Source organism: Lontra canadensis, unplaced genomic scaffold (genome assembly GCF_010015895.1).
Source record: "Lontra canadensis isolate GAN:19392208 unplaced genomic scaffold, GSC_riverotter_1.0 scaffold17, whole genome shotgun sequence".
Taxonomy (NCBI): Eukaryota; Metazoa; Chordata; class Mammalia; order Carnivora; family Mustelidae; genus Lontra; species Lontra canadensis.
The window spans coordinates 12,801,742-12,818,728 of NW_022631011.1; the positions used below are offsets into that span (position 1 = coordinate 12,801,742).

The 16,987-nt window shown below is 36.5% G+C and overlaps 1 protein-coding gene across 7 annotated transcripts in view; it reads right to left on the reverse strand.

The window, feature by feature from the left end:
* The window catches only part of ASXL3 (ASXL transcriptional regulator 3), a 186,383-nt gene that overhangs the window by 115,542 nt on the left and 53,854 nt on the right, over positions 1 to 16,987 (reverse strand). For 3 of the 7 annotated variants that reach the window (XM_032859665.1, XM_032859667.1, XM_032859668.1), the window contains exons 3-5: positions 6,985 to 6,987; positions 3,498 to 3,606; positions 2,141 to 2,249 (exon numbers count right to left, since the gene is read on the reverse strand). In XM_032859665.1, coding sequence (XP_032715556.1) covers positions 2,141 to 2,249; positions 3,498 to 3,575 — 187 coding nt within the window. In that variant the 5' untranslated portion in view covers positions 3,576 to 3,606; positions 6,985 to 6,987. Of the gene's footprint in view, positions 1 to 2,140; positions 2,250 to 3,497; positions 3,607 to 6,984; positions 6,988 to 12,592; positions 12,597 to 16,987 lie in introns of all 7 variants that reach the window. The other 4 variants (XM_032859662.1, XM_032859664.1, XM_032859663.1 and 1 more) reach the window with 2 other exon arrangements.

Consider the following 16,987-nt stretch of genomic DNA (forward strand, 5'->3'; position numbering starts at 1 on the left):
GCAGATTTTCCATCTAAATTAAAGAGAGTGCTAATTCTTCTATTTGGTAACAGTTATAACTTGGGGTTATCTCCAACTCCTTTCGCTATTGTGTAACCGTGCTAATTCCAGCAGCTCCTGCCGGAGCTAGCTTCAGACATATCCAGAAGCCAATCACTTTTCAGTACATCCACTGCTACTCTTTTTTTTCAAACCACCATCATTTCTTATCTAGATTATGGAAATCGCTTTCTAACTGGCCCCTCCCTCTGTTTTTGTCCTTTATCCCCAACCCCATATATATTTCTGTATTTAGCGCTTCCGCTATACTTTGCTCCTGCTAAAATCTAAGTGAGATCATTGTGTCTCTAGCTCAAAATCCTGTAAGAGTTGAACATCTTGCTCAAAGCAAAAGGCAAGATCAAGGCACTATAGTAACTGGCCCCATAACTTCTGTGACTTCATATCTTACCATCCTCTCCTTTGCTCACTCTGGCCTTCAACCACAATGGACTCTTGATATTCCTGGAACATTCCAGGCACTCTCCAGCTTCAAGGCCTTTGTAATAGCTGCATCTTCACCTAGAACTCTTTCCCCTTAAATACCTGCTACCTTAACTCCTTTCAGATCTTTTCTCATATGTATTCCTCTCTCTCATCTCATTCAATTTGCCCCATATCACTTTTTGGCACTGAATAAGCTACACATTTTACACATTTATTTTGCTTATTACCTGTCTCTCTACCAACTAAGATCTCTGAGAGGTCTCTTTTTGTTCTTGCTTTTTACTGCGTAAACTGCAGTGCTGAAAACAGTACGCAGCACATAATAGAAGCTCAATATACAGGTTGAGAGAGAGAGACAGAGCACACCGTGGTCACTAAAGCAGGCAGGGCAACAAGAGGAAGGACCCAGTGATTCCCCTTCATCCTCCTAAAGAGAAACAGTTTGCCCCACTTACCAGCCCTTCCAGAAAGGCAGAAATTGCTATGCATCTTCCTCGTTCCCTCTGTAACCACAAGGACCTGTCGAAGTTCACAGTACTAGCACACAACGGTGTAGAGCTGAGTTTTTTAAAAGGTATAAGGATCAGGACAACAAATTCAGTGAAAGTTGGCTTTAAAAAAAAAAAAAAGAAGTCTACAGAGTCAACATCAGCCTTTTTTTACAAAGAATCTGTTGTTTCCTACCTTAATTCACAACCTCTATTGCAGATCAGATAGGCACCAAAGCAAAATAAGTCTCATGGGGACTATCAGAAAGCAGACCAGCTTAAAGGGCAGAAGTGTCCAGTCAGAATACAAAGAGACTCCTATGGCTGTTAATAAAATGAATGGCTTTGGGCTATTACTGAAATACGATATTTCTGCAAGGATCCTTTAAGGTTTGTTTGTTTAAAGATAATTTACTGATTTCTATGAGTCCACCAACCAAGGCTTTAATGACACAGTCTTCCTCCCAAATCATGCTCTGGGTCCACTCTGTGGGACTAGTGGGTAGGGTAGGAAAAAGTCCAGCAGCGTTGGTGGAACAAAGGTTTGTTAAAACTGCAGTATGGAAATTATACACACCAATGGAATCATAATGTAAATGTCTCGAGAAAGATAAAAATGAATTAACTTGGATAGAATTCAGAGGCAGAAAAAGCCCCCTTAGAATTCTGGAAGGGTCACTCACTTTTCGAAAGAGTTTCGAAAGAATATAACTTATTTGGCCCATGTTTCATTGGGAGGAATATTAATCCTAGGCTTCATTTACAAAGGACAAACCTAGGAACAAAGCTGTCACAAAACTACTCGTGATCACAGGAAAAAGAAACACAGAGAGAAAATATTAGCATTCTCTGCCTCACAGAAGAATAAAACCACTAGATAACTCCAGCAACACTCTCACCTTACAGGAGAAACATACTGATAACACTCAAGAATATTATCCAGAAAAGCCTATTGTTAAAAAAAAAAAAAAAAGGCAAAGAATGCATACTTTCCTTTTGTGCCAACCTTTTGAATAAAAATTATTTGATGATGAATCTATGCAGGAGGTAAACACTTAGAGAAGGAATTGTATCTCTAACAGTTGGGAATTCAATCAGTGAATTCCTGGAATTCTGTATAACATATAAGAGAATAAGGTTTATATCTTGACATTCCTCACACATACCTCCATCTCCTTCTCCACTGGCATTGGCCTCCGCCATTTCCGCGCCATCCAGTTCAGACTCACAGCCTAAATCCAATGTTCCGTCAGCTGGGCATGACGACTCCTCTTTCTATATTATTTAAAAAAAAAAAAAATGAAGACTTATGATGGAGATGTACTGGCAACTGAAAACATTTAAAATATTTTCAGGATCCTAACGTATTACCACTGTTACTTGTGATTTGGAATTTCAACAGATTTATATCTTAATGTAAAATCACTCCTTTCAAAACCAAACCAAACTACTGGGAAAAGCACACTGCCACAAGATGATTTTTTAGGTCTTTTAAAATCTATATAAAAGTTTCCTTTTGGCATACATTGTTACCTTTTTTTTTTTTTCCAATTCTATAGGCTTCCTTATATTAGGAAATGGCTTCACAAGTGAGAATTTTACCAGTAAATTAAATACCCAAGTAGCTACAAAAAGCAACTGAAATAATACAAGTCTTTTTAATTAACCTGTGTAATTTTCTGAAACAAACAATGAGAAGGGTTTAATGCTTAGTAGCAGAGAAAGAACCCCTGCTTCTTTGCCAGGTATAACTTTCAGCATTAAAAACGCCCTTCTCAAAGGACATTAATGAACATTAAATGTAATCCATCATATATTAAAGCAGTGAATAATTTTTAACTTATAAGAAATAATACACTGATTTTATTTGTTCTAAGTTACACAACCATGTGTAGATCATCAGCTTTTATCCTCTGGAATTTTTCATCTTAGACAGCATTTCCCATTCTAGTTGGAAGTTATACTAAAATAATTAAGATTCCATTATCTGAAGTTTTTTATTTCATTTCTCTATTTTTCTCACACAAGTATGAATTATTTAAAATTCCCTTGATATTACTGCTGTTTTAAAATTGAATAATTAATTTAAACTCACATCTTTTTGAGATGAACGGATAAATTTATTTTTATAAAAGAAAGGCATACAGGTGTGAAGTCTGTATATCAGCTTATGGTCATTAAGTCAAATAGTTTACAGCAACTGTGATCATCTTAAACCCTTGGCTGAAGATTCATGGCACTCCTCCATGTAAATTTTTAAGAATCAAGAATTTTAAGGAAGCCACAACTATTTTCCGTTACCATATGTTAGAGAGAAACCACAGATATGCTTTCCTTGAAGAAAAATGTCATTGTTTATTCTTAATATGAAATCATTTTTTAAGACATCTGAAAACATTTAAAAGGCACAGGGGTCATTTTTCTACCCTTCACCCAAATCTAATTTTGTTTACCTTCACATGTCTGAAAAAATGCATGATACACAGTAATAAGAGACATAATATGCAGAATAATCCGACTTACTTTGAGAGCATAAAGGCCTGACTTTCCAGGGATTTTGAAGAATGTTCCATCCCCTATTCGAGTGTTAGTGTGAAGCATTGCATTCAGACAGGCTAATGGAGAAGTTCCACTAGAAAATAAAAGTGTGCAAAAGTGAAGCAATCTGAGATGCAATTTCTGTAGCAAAATGGTGCTCTCTGTCTCTCTCTTAAAAAAAAAAAAAAAAAAAGACCTTCTCACATGCCTTTTTAAAATATCCTCCCAACCCCGAAAACATCTACATTACAATAACAGGCCAGTCCAGTTTTGCCAAAGTTAATCAGATGCATCTGTCTTATAGGCTTCAGGCAAAAAGTCTCCTGAATTGAAATTATGCTTTTATTCATAAAGCAACCAACACTCTATATCAAAGAAACCAAAGCCCAAACGTTTATGTGCTGTTATTTTACAAATAATACCATGAAGCCTCAGTTTTTAAATATTACAGACAACTTGATGGTTGCACTTGAGTGATCAAATAAACCAAGTTCAAGGACAGCTCCATCCTATAGGTTGAAAAGCAACAAAAGAATAATGAGAAACCAGGGAAGAACTGATTTGAAATTACAAGTGTTTAAGTTACCCACAGGATTACATTTCTCACATGGCCAAATAAAAAATCTATATCTGTGTTTATACCTGATACCGCTTCTACAATGACATCCTTTTCTCAGATTTGTCAATAAAAAAATAAGTGTTTGGGAATTCTGCCCAGCTTTATGTTCTGTAGTAAAGATGCAAGTGACGGAATTATGAAAACAGATTTTTTAAAGATATCAACTGGCATTAAGTTAATGATTAAAAATTTCAAAGCACATTTGTACAAACATTATTGAAATGTATTCATTATACCTAAGAAAGATGTTTGTAAAATGTAAAATGTATGTGTTAAGTATTTTCTGGTGTAGACTTTAGAACCTCTTTTGGGTTTTGTTTGCATAAACTAGAATTTAGAGCCAGAATTATTACTTTCACTTACTTACGCTTCCATGTACATTTTACTTCCTAATATGCTGAAAGATCAATATCTGGTTGAACCACTATTGAGGAGAAGCCCTACTCCACCCCATTTGTGTCTTATGAGTTCTGGTTATTTAACCTAAAATATTCTCAGATAAGATTATGGAGCTCTAGGATAGAAAGGTTTGAATTTCCATGAAAAAAACATTATTTTATGTTTCTAAATTGAGAGTTTCTAAAAACGAAAATTAGGAAATCTCTTACCTACTATGAAAACCCACCAATAAAATGAAAAAAAGTGAAATCTATCTATCTATCTATCTATCTATCTATATATATCTCCTTTGTATGTATGTGTATACACACACACTCATATGTATATGTGTGAATATGTGAGTGTGTGTGTGTGTATGGCATATAAACCCATATATACAACATATAAACTCATCAAGTTATAAAGGTTTATGAGTATTATAATAAGAAGAACACAGTATTATTTTAGGAAGTAGCTTCTCTGTGCCAACATGTCAGTATGATCCCAGTGGGTCTGACAGGAAGCAAGCGCCCTAATCTGAATGTGTTCAGAGAATGATGTAGTAATAACACTAAAGTCTACATGGTAACTGCAACGTGTGTGCTTATGTACTATCTTTCTTCGTGAAGCTTCTGCAAGTTTACAGACCTTGTTTCATTATTTTTCCGCGCAAAAGACTTTCTGCTCATATTTCAAGTGGGCCAGGCATACCTTATACAGTAAAGTAGATTCATCTCCCCCAGAAATATCTCTGTCCATGAACAAATTCCAGATAAATAATGTTGTACATGTTATGCTGAGCACTCTGAATGCCTATTTTTGTCATTTTCTCTTTAGATAAAAGCACAGACAATTTGAAGCTAGGAAATTATTATGCCAGATTTGTGGAGTTTTAATTTAGTGAAACTGTCAGAAACACAGACTTTCTGTAGGGACTTGGCAAGAGGATGTTAACACTACAAGTAAAAAAGAATCCAATACATAAAAATGAAAGAATGTAGACTTTTAAAAATATAACAATAAAATTGTTCACCTAACATCGAACCTCACACACATTCTTCCTGTTTTTTCCTAAAGTCCTAAAGATGAACATGAAAGAATAATACAGATTTCGAGACAACTAAACAATGCTGAACAAATATAATTTACCATCACTATAATTTACATTTTCTTTCTAAGGTACAGTAAATGAAAGATAATTTTGGAAGATAAATTGGATATTAAGTAGCAGTTTAATGCTATGCTTGCTGCAAATATAAGTGATAAGCACCCAGTTTCATATAAATAATAAGCTCTGTTGAGCATGAATATATTATTAAATTATACTGTTTATTAATTCCATAAACTCAAGATTTACTATGGAAATATTTAAAAATATGTACTTCACAATCACATGACAGTACATCTCCAAGTCTCAATGATCACTATAATTCTCTCAAATCTTTCCGGAAACAAACATCTGAAATTTGTTTTATTTCAAAACTAAACAACATTTGCATTTTGGAAGAATAAGAAAATAATCTGCAATGAAATGCAAATTTTACATCTCAAATCACTGGCTGATTAGTCACTTAATTGTAAGCATACCACCTGCATTTCTGAACAGAAAAAAAAATTAATTATATGATCCATTTTATTTAAAAACAATAAAACGATAGCATCAATAGAGTTAAATGCTCAATAAAAGGTAACTTTCATCTAATGCAGAATACACATAGGAAAATGAATTTTTTAAAAGTTTTTCATACCATTTACTTATTGCTCTTATTCTCAACAACTCCACACAGTCTAGAAAATTTGGATTGCTATTCCTGAAGAAATGAATGTCTTTTTTTTTTTTTTAAAGATTTTATTTATTTATTTGTCAGAGAGAGTGAGCACAAGCAGACAGAGTGGTAGGCAGAGGCAGAGGGAGAAGCAGGCTCCCCACTGAGCAAGGAGCCCGATGTGGGACTCGATCCCAGGACGCTGGGATCATGACCTGAGCCGAAGGCAGCCGCTCAACCAACTGAGCCACCCAGGCGCCCCAGAAATGAATGTCTTAATGAACTTGTCATTGAACATTAATAAATAAAAGTCTTATTTATATATTTTTATTATTTTCATATTTTAAAAAGCCAGAAAGTATGCCTTGGCCCACTTTAAGCAAAACATATTTATATTCATACGTATTTAAATATGTTTATATATGAATATATATTAAAATGATTTACTGTGCGTGTGAAGGAAGGTGAGGTAAATATATGTAAAAAATGTATTCTTAGATAGCATGAGCACCTATGTAACAATTCATATTTTTAATGAATTAAAAACATTTCACTTATGGTTGAGGCAAGGGTTAATTGACTCAGTTGAAATTTAAAAGTTAAAAATTCTGTAATAAAATATGTGTATGTGTATATATATACCTGAACTAATAAAGCATCAACATTTTCACAACAACAACAAAACTCTGAACTTTCAAAAGTTACTTACTTTCTAAAAAGATGGGTTGGAAGAATCATGGTGTCCCGAATTTTAAAATGAAAACCAAGAAAAAAAGGAAGGAAAAAAAGTTAGTTTTTCAACTTAGAATACAATTCTGCATCTTACCATTTCAATAAACAGGACACTACATAAGAAACACACCAATCTTGTAGATTTGGCTGCCATTGGGGAGGAAAACCTGGGGAGCTGGGGTAAAAGGCAACTCAAACCTCCTTCTCTAATGCCTCGACCACATTTTGACTTTGTCTGCAATGCACATGTATTTCTATATTAGGAATATAATTAGAAATAAGCAAGAAGGACAATATTTGTCCCCAATTCTTTTTTTTTCTACCGTTCCTGTAATTTGGCCCTTCCCTATACACCTGCCAGGGTAGATATACAGCTTATTCTACTTGTTTGTTTTTCTCCCTAGACTGTAGGGTTGTGGAACCCTTCTGGTTTGTTTTCATTTCCCACAACCCCTGAAGCAGAACAGGGGTGGAATTTGGAGGCAGGGGAGCAGGCATAATTTAAACTGTCTAGACATCAAAGAACCCCCAGAGATGCTTTGCAGAGCCCTGGTGCTGTGTGAACTACAGGAAAACCATTGCTTTATCACATCAAATTGCTGACAGAACACATAAAATTTTACTAATAGTGCACACTTAGTGAAGGGAATGGATGGCTTATCTATTTTAATAATTTTTAAAACCACCAAAAAATAGCCAGGGAATGCAATTGGAAGAATATTTATAGACATGACAAAGAAAATATCATAACTGTGGTCCTCCATTCCTTTATGTATAAAATAATAATGCTGTATAATATTTTTAAGTAACCCAAATTTTTTATTACTTTACTAAGTATCTCTTAAAAATGTCAGATGAAAGCTTTTCCTAAAAACATTTTAATCTCATTTTTCAAACATGGGAACATCAAACAATTAATCCTGGACAACGTGAATCTAATAACTCAACAAATGCAAGAAGCAACTGTTAAGCAGCATTTATTGTGTTATTAACAGTTATTGTGCTAATTGTCATTAATACAAATTAACAGAAACAAATATACGTTCATTCTCTTTTCAAAAAAATTCATAATAGCTCCTTTCAAGTACTTCCAGTGTTGATGGCTTATAGAGAATACCTTAACTTTAAGGGATTTTTTTAATCGTTTAGAGGACATATTTTTGAGAGGAAATTATGTGGGCCTCTGGTGTGCAGATGATATTTTAGTTCTCGAGGGAGGATCCTTGCGTTCACTATTGGAAAATCTAAAGTGTTCACTTAGGATTTGTGCATCTAACTCTTGTATATGTTACTCTTTGCCAAAATGTTTTTAAAATCTTAAAAAATGAGCAATGCACTCTTGGGTTTGTCTATTTATTTACACCTTTAATAGGGCAGGTCATGACAAGTGGAGGAAAAAAAACTATTTCTACCCATTGAGTGTCGATGAGTCCTTAGCACACAAAGGTACAGTGGACATCCATGGATCAATCAGGAACCTAGATGATTAAAAAAACCTTATAGAAAGGCAAGGCTAAACTATTTTCTTGGAGAAAAATTATCACTAGTCTGGAACTCTTGGGAAGGACTGAAAAAAAAAAAAAAAACTTAAAAGCTTCAAACGTCACATAAATAATCCCAGAACATAGAACGTTAACCAAAAAATGACTTACGGCAACCCTGAAGTTTGATTTTGAAGACACAAACAGTGTCCCAAACTTTGTAGTGCCTCCAGGATCACTAATGAACATTTTTCATGAGCCCAGACATACAAGAAATAACAAATATTAGAGTTTTAAAAATATAAAAATAAATAGGGAAGAACCAATTAACTCAAGACATGGGTCATAATAGGAAGATCCTTGCGTATTTCCATGTGAAGAATATCCGTATGATTTTCAATATTCAACATGTCTCTAAGGCAAAATTAGAAATGTAGGCCCAGCGCTCTTATGAAGTGGACAGACTGAGGCATGAAAAATTGTCACATGACATATGCTGTGCAAGTTAATTCTTAAATTTAGAGAAACAATTTCAGACTCCAGACCTAAACACATGGCTCTGATGGGCTTGAACAATATCAAGAGATAGTCTTCTCAGAACATAAACAGAGATTTGAACTTAGACCTTTCATTCACTCTGGAGACATTACCAAGCTGCCACCAGATAGACTCCAGGGGTTCATACAACCGTATTCATTAAATTGACCTTTTGTTTTAGGAGACAAGGTTCTCAAAACATTACAACAGGGACAAGGGCTTGCTTAGCATTCTTTTAAAACAGTATAAGGAAATTGAGCAATGGGCCTATAAAAATATCAACTAAAGCCTATAACCCAAATTATAATTTTTAAAGACCTCCAGCTAAAACCTGAGGCGAGGCATCTATAAATCTTTGCTTTACTAGACACTGAGCAAACACACACTGCACCTCTAGTTGGATGTCGGCCACTGTTTCTCTGCGTGCCTCTTACCACTGCTATTCCAGGAATGGCCGTAGAGCACCATGGATAAGGCTGTGGCTTCTGGAGCTGATCAGCCTGAGTTCAACAGAGGCTACACCATTTACTAGCTGACAGAATGTGGATAACAAAAAAGTCACTATTTCATAAGGGATTCTTCTGAGGAATTAATGAGTTAAAACATGTAAAACATTTAGAAATGTGTCTGGCATACCGTAAGTGTTTGAAAATTGTGAGTTATTATTATGAATACGCCTCCTCCTCAAAGCAACCAACATCTAGAGGGACAAAGGATGGCAAATGAAAAGAATTTAAATATTTCCTAACTTGTCTAAAGAATTGGTTCAGGTAAGATTTTGTCTAATTCCACTTTTGTTTCATGAGCAAAAATAGGAGAAGACGTGAACGCGCTTCCACTCCAGCCCCACAGGCCTTTCACATATAAATAATATTAAATATAACTTATTATTCAGTAAAGGCAGAAGGAAAAGAATAATAATAAATATCTGTTATTATGGTTGCCATTTGCCAAGCATCTGTAACAGGATTGGGCTCTCCTCCCTATTCACTATATTCCTTACGGCCACCACGAAATGTACGCATGATGCCCAACGTCGCAGATGTAACTGAGGCTGAGAGATGAAGTCTTACTGCAGTCAAAGAACAACTAGGTGATACAGCTGAAATCCAAATTCTATTCTGATTCCAAAGCCCATGCTTTTTCCAATCCCCCCACATTCTTCTCCCCACACTTGCCTCCTCCACTTAATTAACCTTGGATGCCAAAAAAGAATATTTAGCACTTGATACAAACACACAAAGGAAAGCCAGATGCTGGCAAATGGTAAACGTGGTTGGCTCCCTCTTCGCTCAGTGCCACCTATAGCAATGACGCCCCTCTGGGGGGGACTTCATTATTCTAAGAACTAGGCTGCTGAAGAGGACATTGTTGTCCGTCTCCTTCAGATAATGCTACCTATTCAAACTGAAAAGAAAGAACAATGAGAGAATGTGGTAGAGGATTCAAGTCCACAACTGAGATGTCTCTTTATAGAACTGGATCACTAAAGAATAACACAATCCATTAATTGAATAAACATCTATTAAGCACATTATCTATGTCCAGTTAATCTTGAAATAAATTTGCACTCTGACAGTGCTTTGCACATAATAGAAATGCAGGCTGAACTCAAGTGAATTCTCTGAATACATACAAAATGACAAGGGATCTAGGAGAAAGGAGCCTTGAGGCATGCAGCACTACAGGAGGAAAATCATTTCAAATTTAAATGGTGTCCTTAGTTTATTCCAAGGAAGATGACTGAGATGGAATCAAGCGCCAATTTCTTATGTCACCAACGCCAATGCAGAGGCAACTAACCCAGGGCCACTGGCGGCTCTTCAGGCCTTTATACTATTTTCCCCATCACAGCAATCTCAAAGAGAATACTCTCAATTAAGCCGAAAAATGTATCTTCCAAAATAAAATGGTGGAGTTCATATGTTAAGAAATAATTATATTTGGTATGACTGATTAGTTTCATATAAAAATGTGAATTTCTACATTCTACTTGTACTCCTCCTCCCCCAACTTGTTAGCAATGGCTAATACTACAGCATTTCCAAGTGTGTTCTATGGAATACTAGTCCCATGTGTGGCTGCAAAAGAACTGTCAAAATGAGTTTTGGAAAAGCAGCATGCTGCATTCTTCCCAAAATCACTAAATACAGGAACAATATACACTAAAGTCTGAAAAACTCCTACTTAGGAAACCTCCTTAACTCACTGTTTCCTAAGCATAAACAATTTAAAAAAAATCCTTCCCACCGCAACATTTAGCAACATCCCTATTATAGCATGCCAAGAAATATACTTGAGGAAATGCTATACTATATTTATCACTAGGATCATTAGGAAAAAGCACCTAGCAGTTATACTCTCAGGAATGTTTAATTTTATTAGCCAAATGCTTAAAATATTATTTTAAAGGTATACAAAACATCTATTCCTCTGTGGAAAAAATAATGCACTGTGGTGAGTAATTTTCCCTGTGTAAATTTATAAAATTGAAAAACATATCCAGGCACTTTGAATAGCATTGACAAATTCACAAATAGTATCCACATGTAACTGAAAATACTATGTATTTGTAATATTCCCCCAAATAAAGGTCATCTTACTCATCCTCCCAGTGGTGAACCTCCTCCTGTTTCTCTTTTTCTCTCACTCAGTGATGGGTACTATCCTCCCCCTCATCACCCAGGACTGAAGGATTTCTCAGACTCTTCAAATCATGGTGCCTCCACAAAGTTCATTTTTCAATTTACCTTTTTGCTTCCTCACATCCCAATTCAAACATTATTTGCCTCACAGGAGAAAAGTCCTATAGCCCCAACCCTGCCTTCAATATCTCCCTGCTCCAATGCAGCCCACCCAATGGTGCCAAAGCAATGTTCTTATTTAAAACACAAACAAAAACACCACTTAGACACCCCAGACCATGCCATACGCTGGATTTTATTTATTTGTTTTTTAAAATCAGTGGTTCTGGAAGCATAAACTGTTAGGCTGAAATTACAGTCCCCTACAGTGTAAATTCCCCTACCTCATCTTCTCCAACACTCAGCTTACGTTTCACTCCCAGACCCTTCTCCTAGAATCTGATCCAGCCCAGGAAATCGTGCCTCTGTGGTTTCCCATCTCTCTGTTTGGTTCATAAGAAACCCTCTGCTTGGAAACGCATCCCCCACCTTGCTCCATTCACCGATCAGAATAAAACTTTTTAGCTATGGCCTCTATGGTGACACCTTTTGTGAGCCCAGGACACTCCTGTATTATAACCTCAACACTTCACATATCGCTCATGGTTTCATAAAAAATTTTTATACCTCTACACTGAAAAATAAAATAAAATTAAAAAATTTTAGACTTCTGGGGCGCCTGGGTGGCTCAGTGGTTAAAGCCTCTGCCTTCGGCTCAGGTCATGATCTCAGGGTCCTGGGATCGAGTCCCGCATCGGGCTCTCTGCTCAGCAGGGAGCCTGCCTCCTCCTCCTGTCTCTCTCTGCCTGCCTCTCTGCCTCCTTGTGATCTGTCAAATAAATTTAAAAAAAAATCTTAAAAAAAATTTTTTTATACTTCTAACTTTCCTGCCCCGTATCACCTGCAATTTTGGGAACTCCTTAGGGGACAGTCACATATTTATTTATTTTTGTATTATCCGGCAAGCAATCCCAAAGCACTCAAAACACGTTTGTTGAGATGAACTAGATCGCCGCTATGGCAGCTGTTGCAATCCGGCATTTGTGGCCATAAGGCACCTGCAATGACCTTCAACTATATTCTATTTAAAATGCTGACTCCAATCATGTGTGTCAAACACCCGACACACCACTCAGGCCAGACTGGCCATCTTACAGATGCCTGCCACACATTCCTGTCTCTTAGGGACTTTTCCCTCTTCAGTCATATGATTTCAGGTTAGTTATCAGTGAAACGGTCCTATTTCCCCACCAGGAAGGCTAGCCAGATTAAATGAAATGGTCAAAGGGCATGAGTTTGGGGAACTGATATGGAAATAAAGAGAAATAGCCTACCTTATTTTCAGTAGAAACATAAGTTGTAAAGGCACAAAAATGATTAGCTGGTGTCTATGGCTGCCTCCACAAGGAGAGCCTGCCAAGAATAAGGCTAACCAGAGGAAAGAGGAGCAAAACATGGAAAGAAAAGGGGAGGGAGGGATGCTATCACTTAAACTCCTGCATTATCTAGTCAAGTGGAAATTCAAACCATCAGAGGTCCAAGTTAAATAAGCAAAATATCCCCTGTTGTTGTTGGTTTTTTTTTTTGACACTTGTCAAATAGGTTCAATGATTTATACAAGATGACCTCCTTTTTCTAGACCTCAATCTTCTCATCTGTAAAATGATGAGCTTAAAATAGGTGCGCTTTAAAGCTCTGCCAATCCCTTTCTGGCTACAGTTTTAAGGACAACTAATAATGGTTTGACTCTCAGCTTCTTGTTAATTCCAGCCATGCTACCTGTCTACCTACCCCTTCATCTCCAATGCCTTCTGTTCTCTCTTCCTATTCATCTGTCAAGGTCCCCTCACCTTCACCTCCTAAAAACTCCCCATGACCTCTCCAGTCCATGATCACCTCTGAAATTTCTGAGGCTTTATAGCCAGTGCCATGCGGGCAGCATTTCATTCTGTGCGCCTGACACCACATTGCTTGATGGCATCTAGCAACTCAGGACTCCAACTCCCTTAGGGTTCTTTGTGGTTCCCTTAGGGGCCTGCCGGGCTTGGACACTCATGAAACATTCAGAGGCTCTTGATAAAGTAACATTTCACAATTTACAGAATAGAACGAAATTTGAAGCTTGGCAATACCAAGTACTGGCAATGTCCAGAAATAGAAACTACAAAATACTCGAGTGAGAATATAAATTGACACAGCCGATTTGGAAAGACATCTGGCAATATTGAGTGATAAACAAAACAAAACAGAAGTATGCATGCGCTACAGATCAGCAGTTCTACTTTTTGGGGTAAACCCTAGAAAAACTCATGCACATTCACCGAGGGACATTACTTAAGAAGAAAATTGTCCATAAACTAAATATTCGCCAACAGATTATAGCAATAGACACATATATATTTTCACCTATATATTTATAGTAAAACTATATTCATTCTGAGCTACAATAGTATAGAGCAAATCTATGACACAGACTACCTCTGAGGAAAGAAAGAAATCAATGAAACTCCGGCTTTTCCTGCTAGATTTCATCTGAAAACAATCCAAAGCAACAACATGTCCACAACTCTGAAGTCCAGGCATGGGTTGTTGGTCTATGGCATTTTATTGTATTTTACTTTTCAAAATAGAAAATCACTCTTGCTTTTGTTCTTTTACCCACAATTTGGCTTCTCTCTAATTCTATCAGAGTCTTCCCCTGTGTCCATTTATGTTATTGTTTGAAGAGTTTTAGGCAAGCAAATAAATACACGGAATTTATATGGAAAGTATAAAGGTCCATCATTACACAGAACTGAAAGTCATGAGTCCCTCTCAACTTCCTCTAACTGTACCTACTACTTCAGAAGTAATGACTACCAAGGATCTGCCATGTTCTCTTCCAGAGCTTTTCCCATTTGCAATCAAATATGCCTGCATTTGAATCTACGGTTTGGTGTTTTAAACTTATTTCAACACAAATGACACCAGTTTGTGCACACTGGTTGGTACATGCTTTTTTGCTTAATGACACAACCAGGACATTTTCCCACAGAATATTTTTTGCTCTTACTATTTTACAGATAATTGGATATTCTTAATATTCATGTAGTACTTTTAATATCCTATAGAGTAGATATGTCATAATTTTTGAAGTATTTCCTTATTAACATTTAGGTTGTATCTAATTTTTCCCATTAAAATCATGCTGCAATAAATAATACGATACATACTTCTCTCTATATATGAGCTACAGATTGAATGTTTGTGTCCCCAACCCCAAAAGTCATATGTTGAAACCTAGTTGCAATGTAATGGTATGTGGAGGTGGGGGCCTCTAGGAGGTGATTAGGTCATGAGGGGGGTGCCCTCATGAAAGGGATTTGTGCCCTTATAAAAGAGACCCCAGAGTTCTCCATCCCTGTCCCACATAAGGACTCAAATGTGTAGTGGGACATCTACACTAGAGGGTAGAGGACCCCAGAAAGCGAGCCCTCACCAGACTCCAAATCTGTAGGCACCTAGATCTTAGACTCTGCAGCTTCCCAAACACTGAGAATCAAATTTCTGTTGTTTATAAGTCACCCAATCTGTGGTATTCTGTTATAGCTGCCCAAACAGATGAAGAAAATGTGTATGCCTATTTCTCCAGAACAGAGTCCTGAAAGAATTTTTAGATCAGAAGGGTGATTTTAAAATGTTGATAGTTTCTTCCAAATTACCTTCCCTCGAGAGTAACTATTTTCCCCACCCCAGACAATGGTGGATAGCATTAATCTTTAAATTTTTGTTAATCTATCCAAAATGGAAGTAAAGAGGTCATTCCAGGTAGAGGGAACAGCATGAACAAGGCACAGATGGACAGAACTGAATGTGGTGCACAGAAACATGATTATTTATGAGGTATTTTCAGAGAGTGAGGGGGAGGGAAGGTAGGGGTGGGATCGTTTTCCAGAAGGAAAATACACACTATGCCATGCACATGTCTAAATCCCATGGCCAGGAGCTTAGTCTTCATGCAAGAGATGATAAAGAGCCCCAGAAAATTTTAAGGACAAAGATGTCCTTGTCCCTCTGTTAGCATGGGTATAGATCTGGAATGAGACATGCCTAGAAGACAGATGGATTAGGGCCTGCAGTACTAGACAGCAGGGAAGATGACAAGAACCTCAACAGAGCAAGGATGGTAGGCTACAGACATGAAGAAAGAGTCAAGAACTGCATGAGAAGAAATACAGTGTGTTGGGGGGGGATCAGTAAGACATAAAAACTAGATGTGGGAGATAAGGAAAGAGAAGGAATTTGCTTTGGTGGCTGGGGGGCATATAGTGGTATAATTAGTTAAGACAGTTAATATAGAAGAGATCTGTTTGGAAAAAAAATATGATGAATATAGTTCTGGACTTACTAATTTAAAGGTATGCATCCATAATTCAGATACATATATGCATCACAGAGTTAATGCTGGGGTTAGAGATAAACACTGGGGAACCATCAGCATGGAGAATGGTATTTAGAAAGGTGAAAACTGATAGGCACAGATGTAGAGCAATAAAAGAAGAGGAAAAATGACTGACTTGAGCTTATTATATTCCAACGGGCAGAAAAGTACATGAGAAAATATTTCTGAGATGACAAAAAGGAAAAGGGAATCCTGCAAAGGATTTCATTATAATAATGAGGTGTAACTCTAACCTCAGGATATGATTATTTTAGAAGTCAGAATAAATCCCTGTATTCATAGGTAGAAATAATCTATAAATAGGAAATTACCTAGAGGATCTTGCCAGTAGGAATCTTTCTTTTAAACATAGTTTTCTTTTAAAATGTAATACAAGAACATCACTATCTGTCAATGGATGAAAAGATGGGGAAAATCATTCAAAATCTGAACTCCTTAAAACAACTTTGAGCATTTTATAAATTTTCTTCAAGCCTATTTTTTTGGTGTGCTTCTAAAGTTATAATTTACCTAAATGTTGAATTACGATATTTTTAATACTATACCTAAAGCCATCAGAAATATATCAAATGGTTAAAAATAGCCTATCAACTTGTTTCAAGTCCATGATTTTCAATCTGTCTATACATTAGGATTTTTAAAATGTAAATCCTTAGGCAACTCCAAATTTATTAAGTAAAAATCTCTGGGTAGGGTCCAGACATCATGCATTTTCTTGCATCTTTCCAAATGATTCGGATCTGCAGCCAAGTTTGAAAAGCACTGATACCACTGGTGAACATTTAAATTACGTCCTTTATAACAGAAATAGCATTAATATGAATATCTTAGCACATA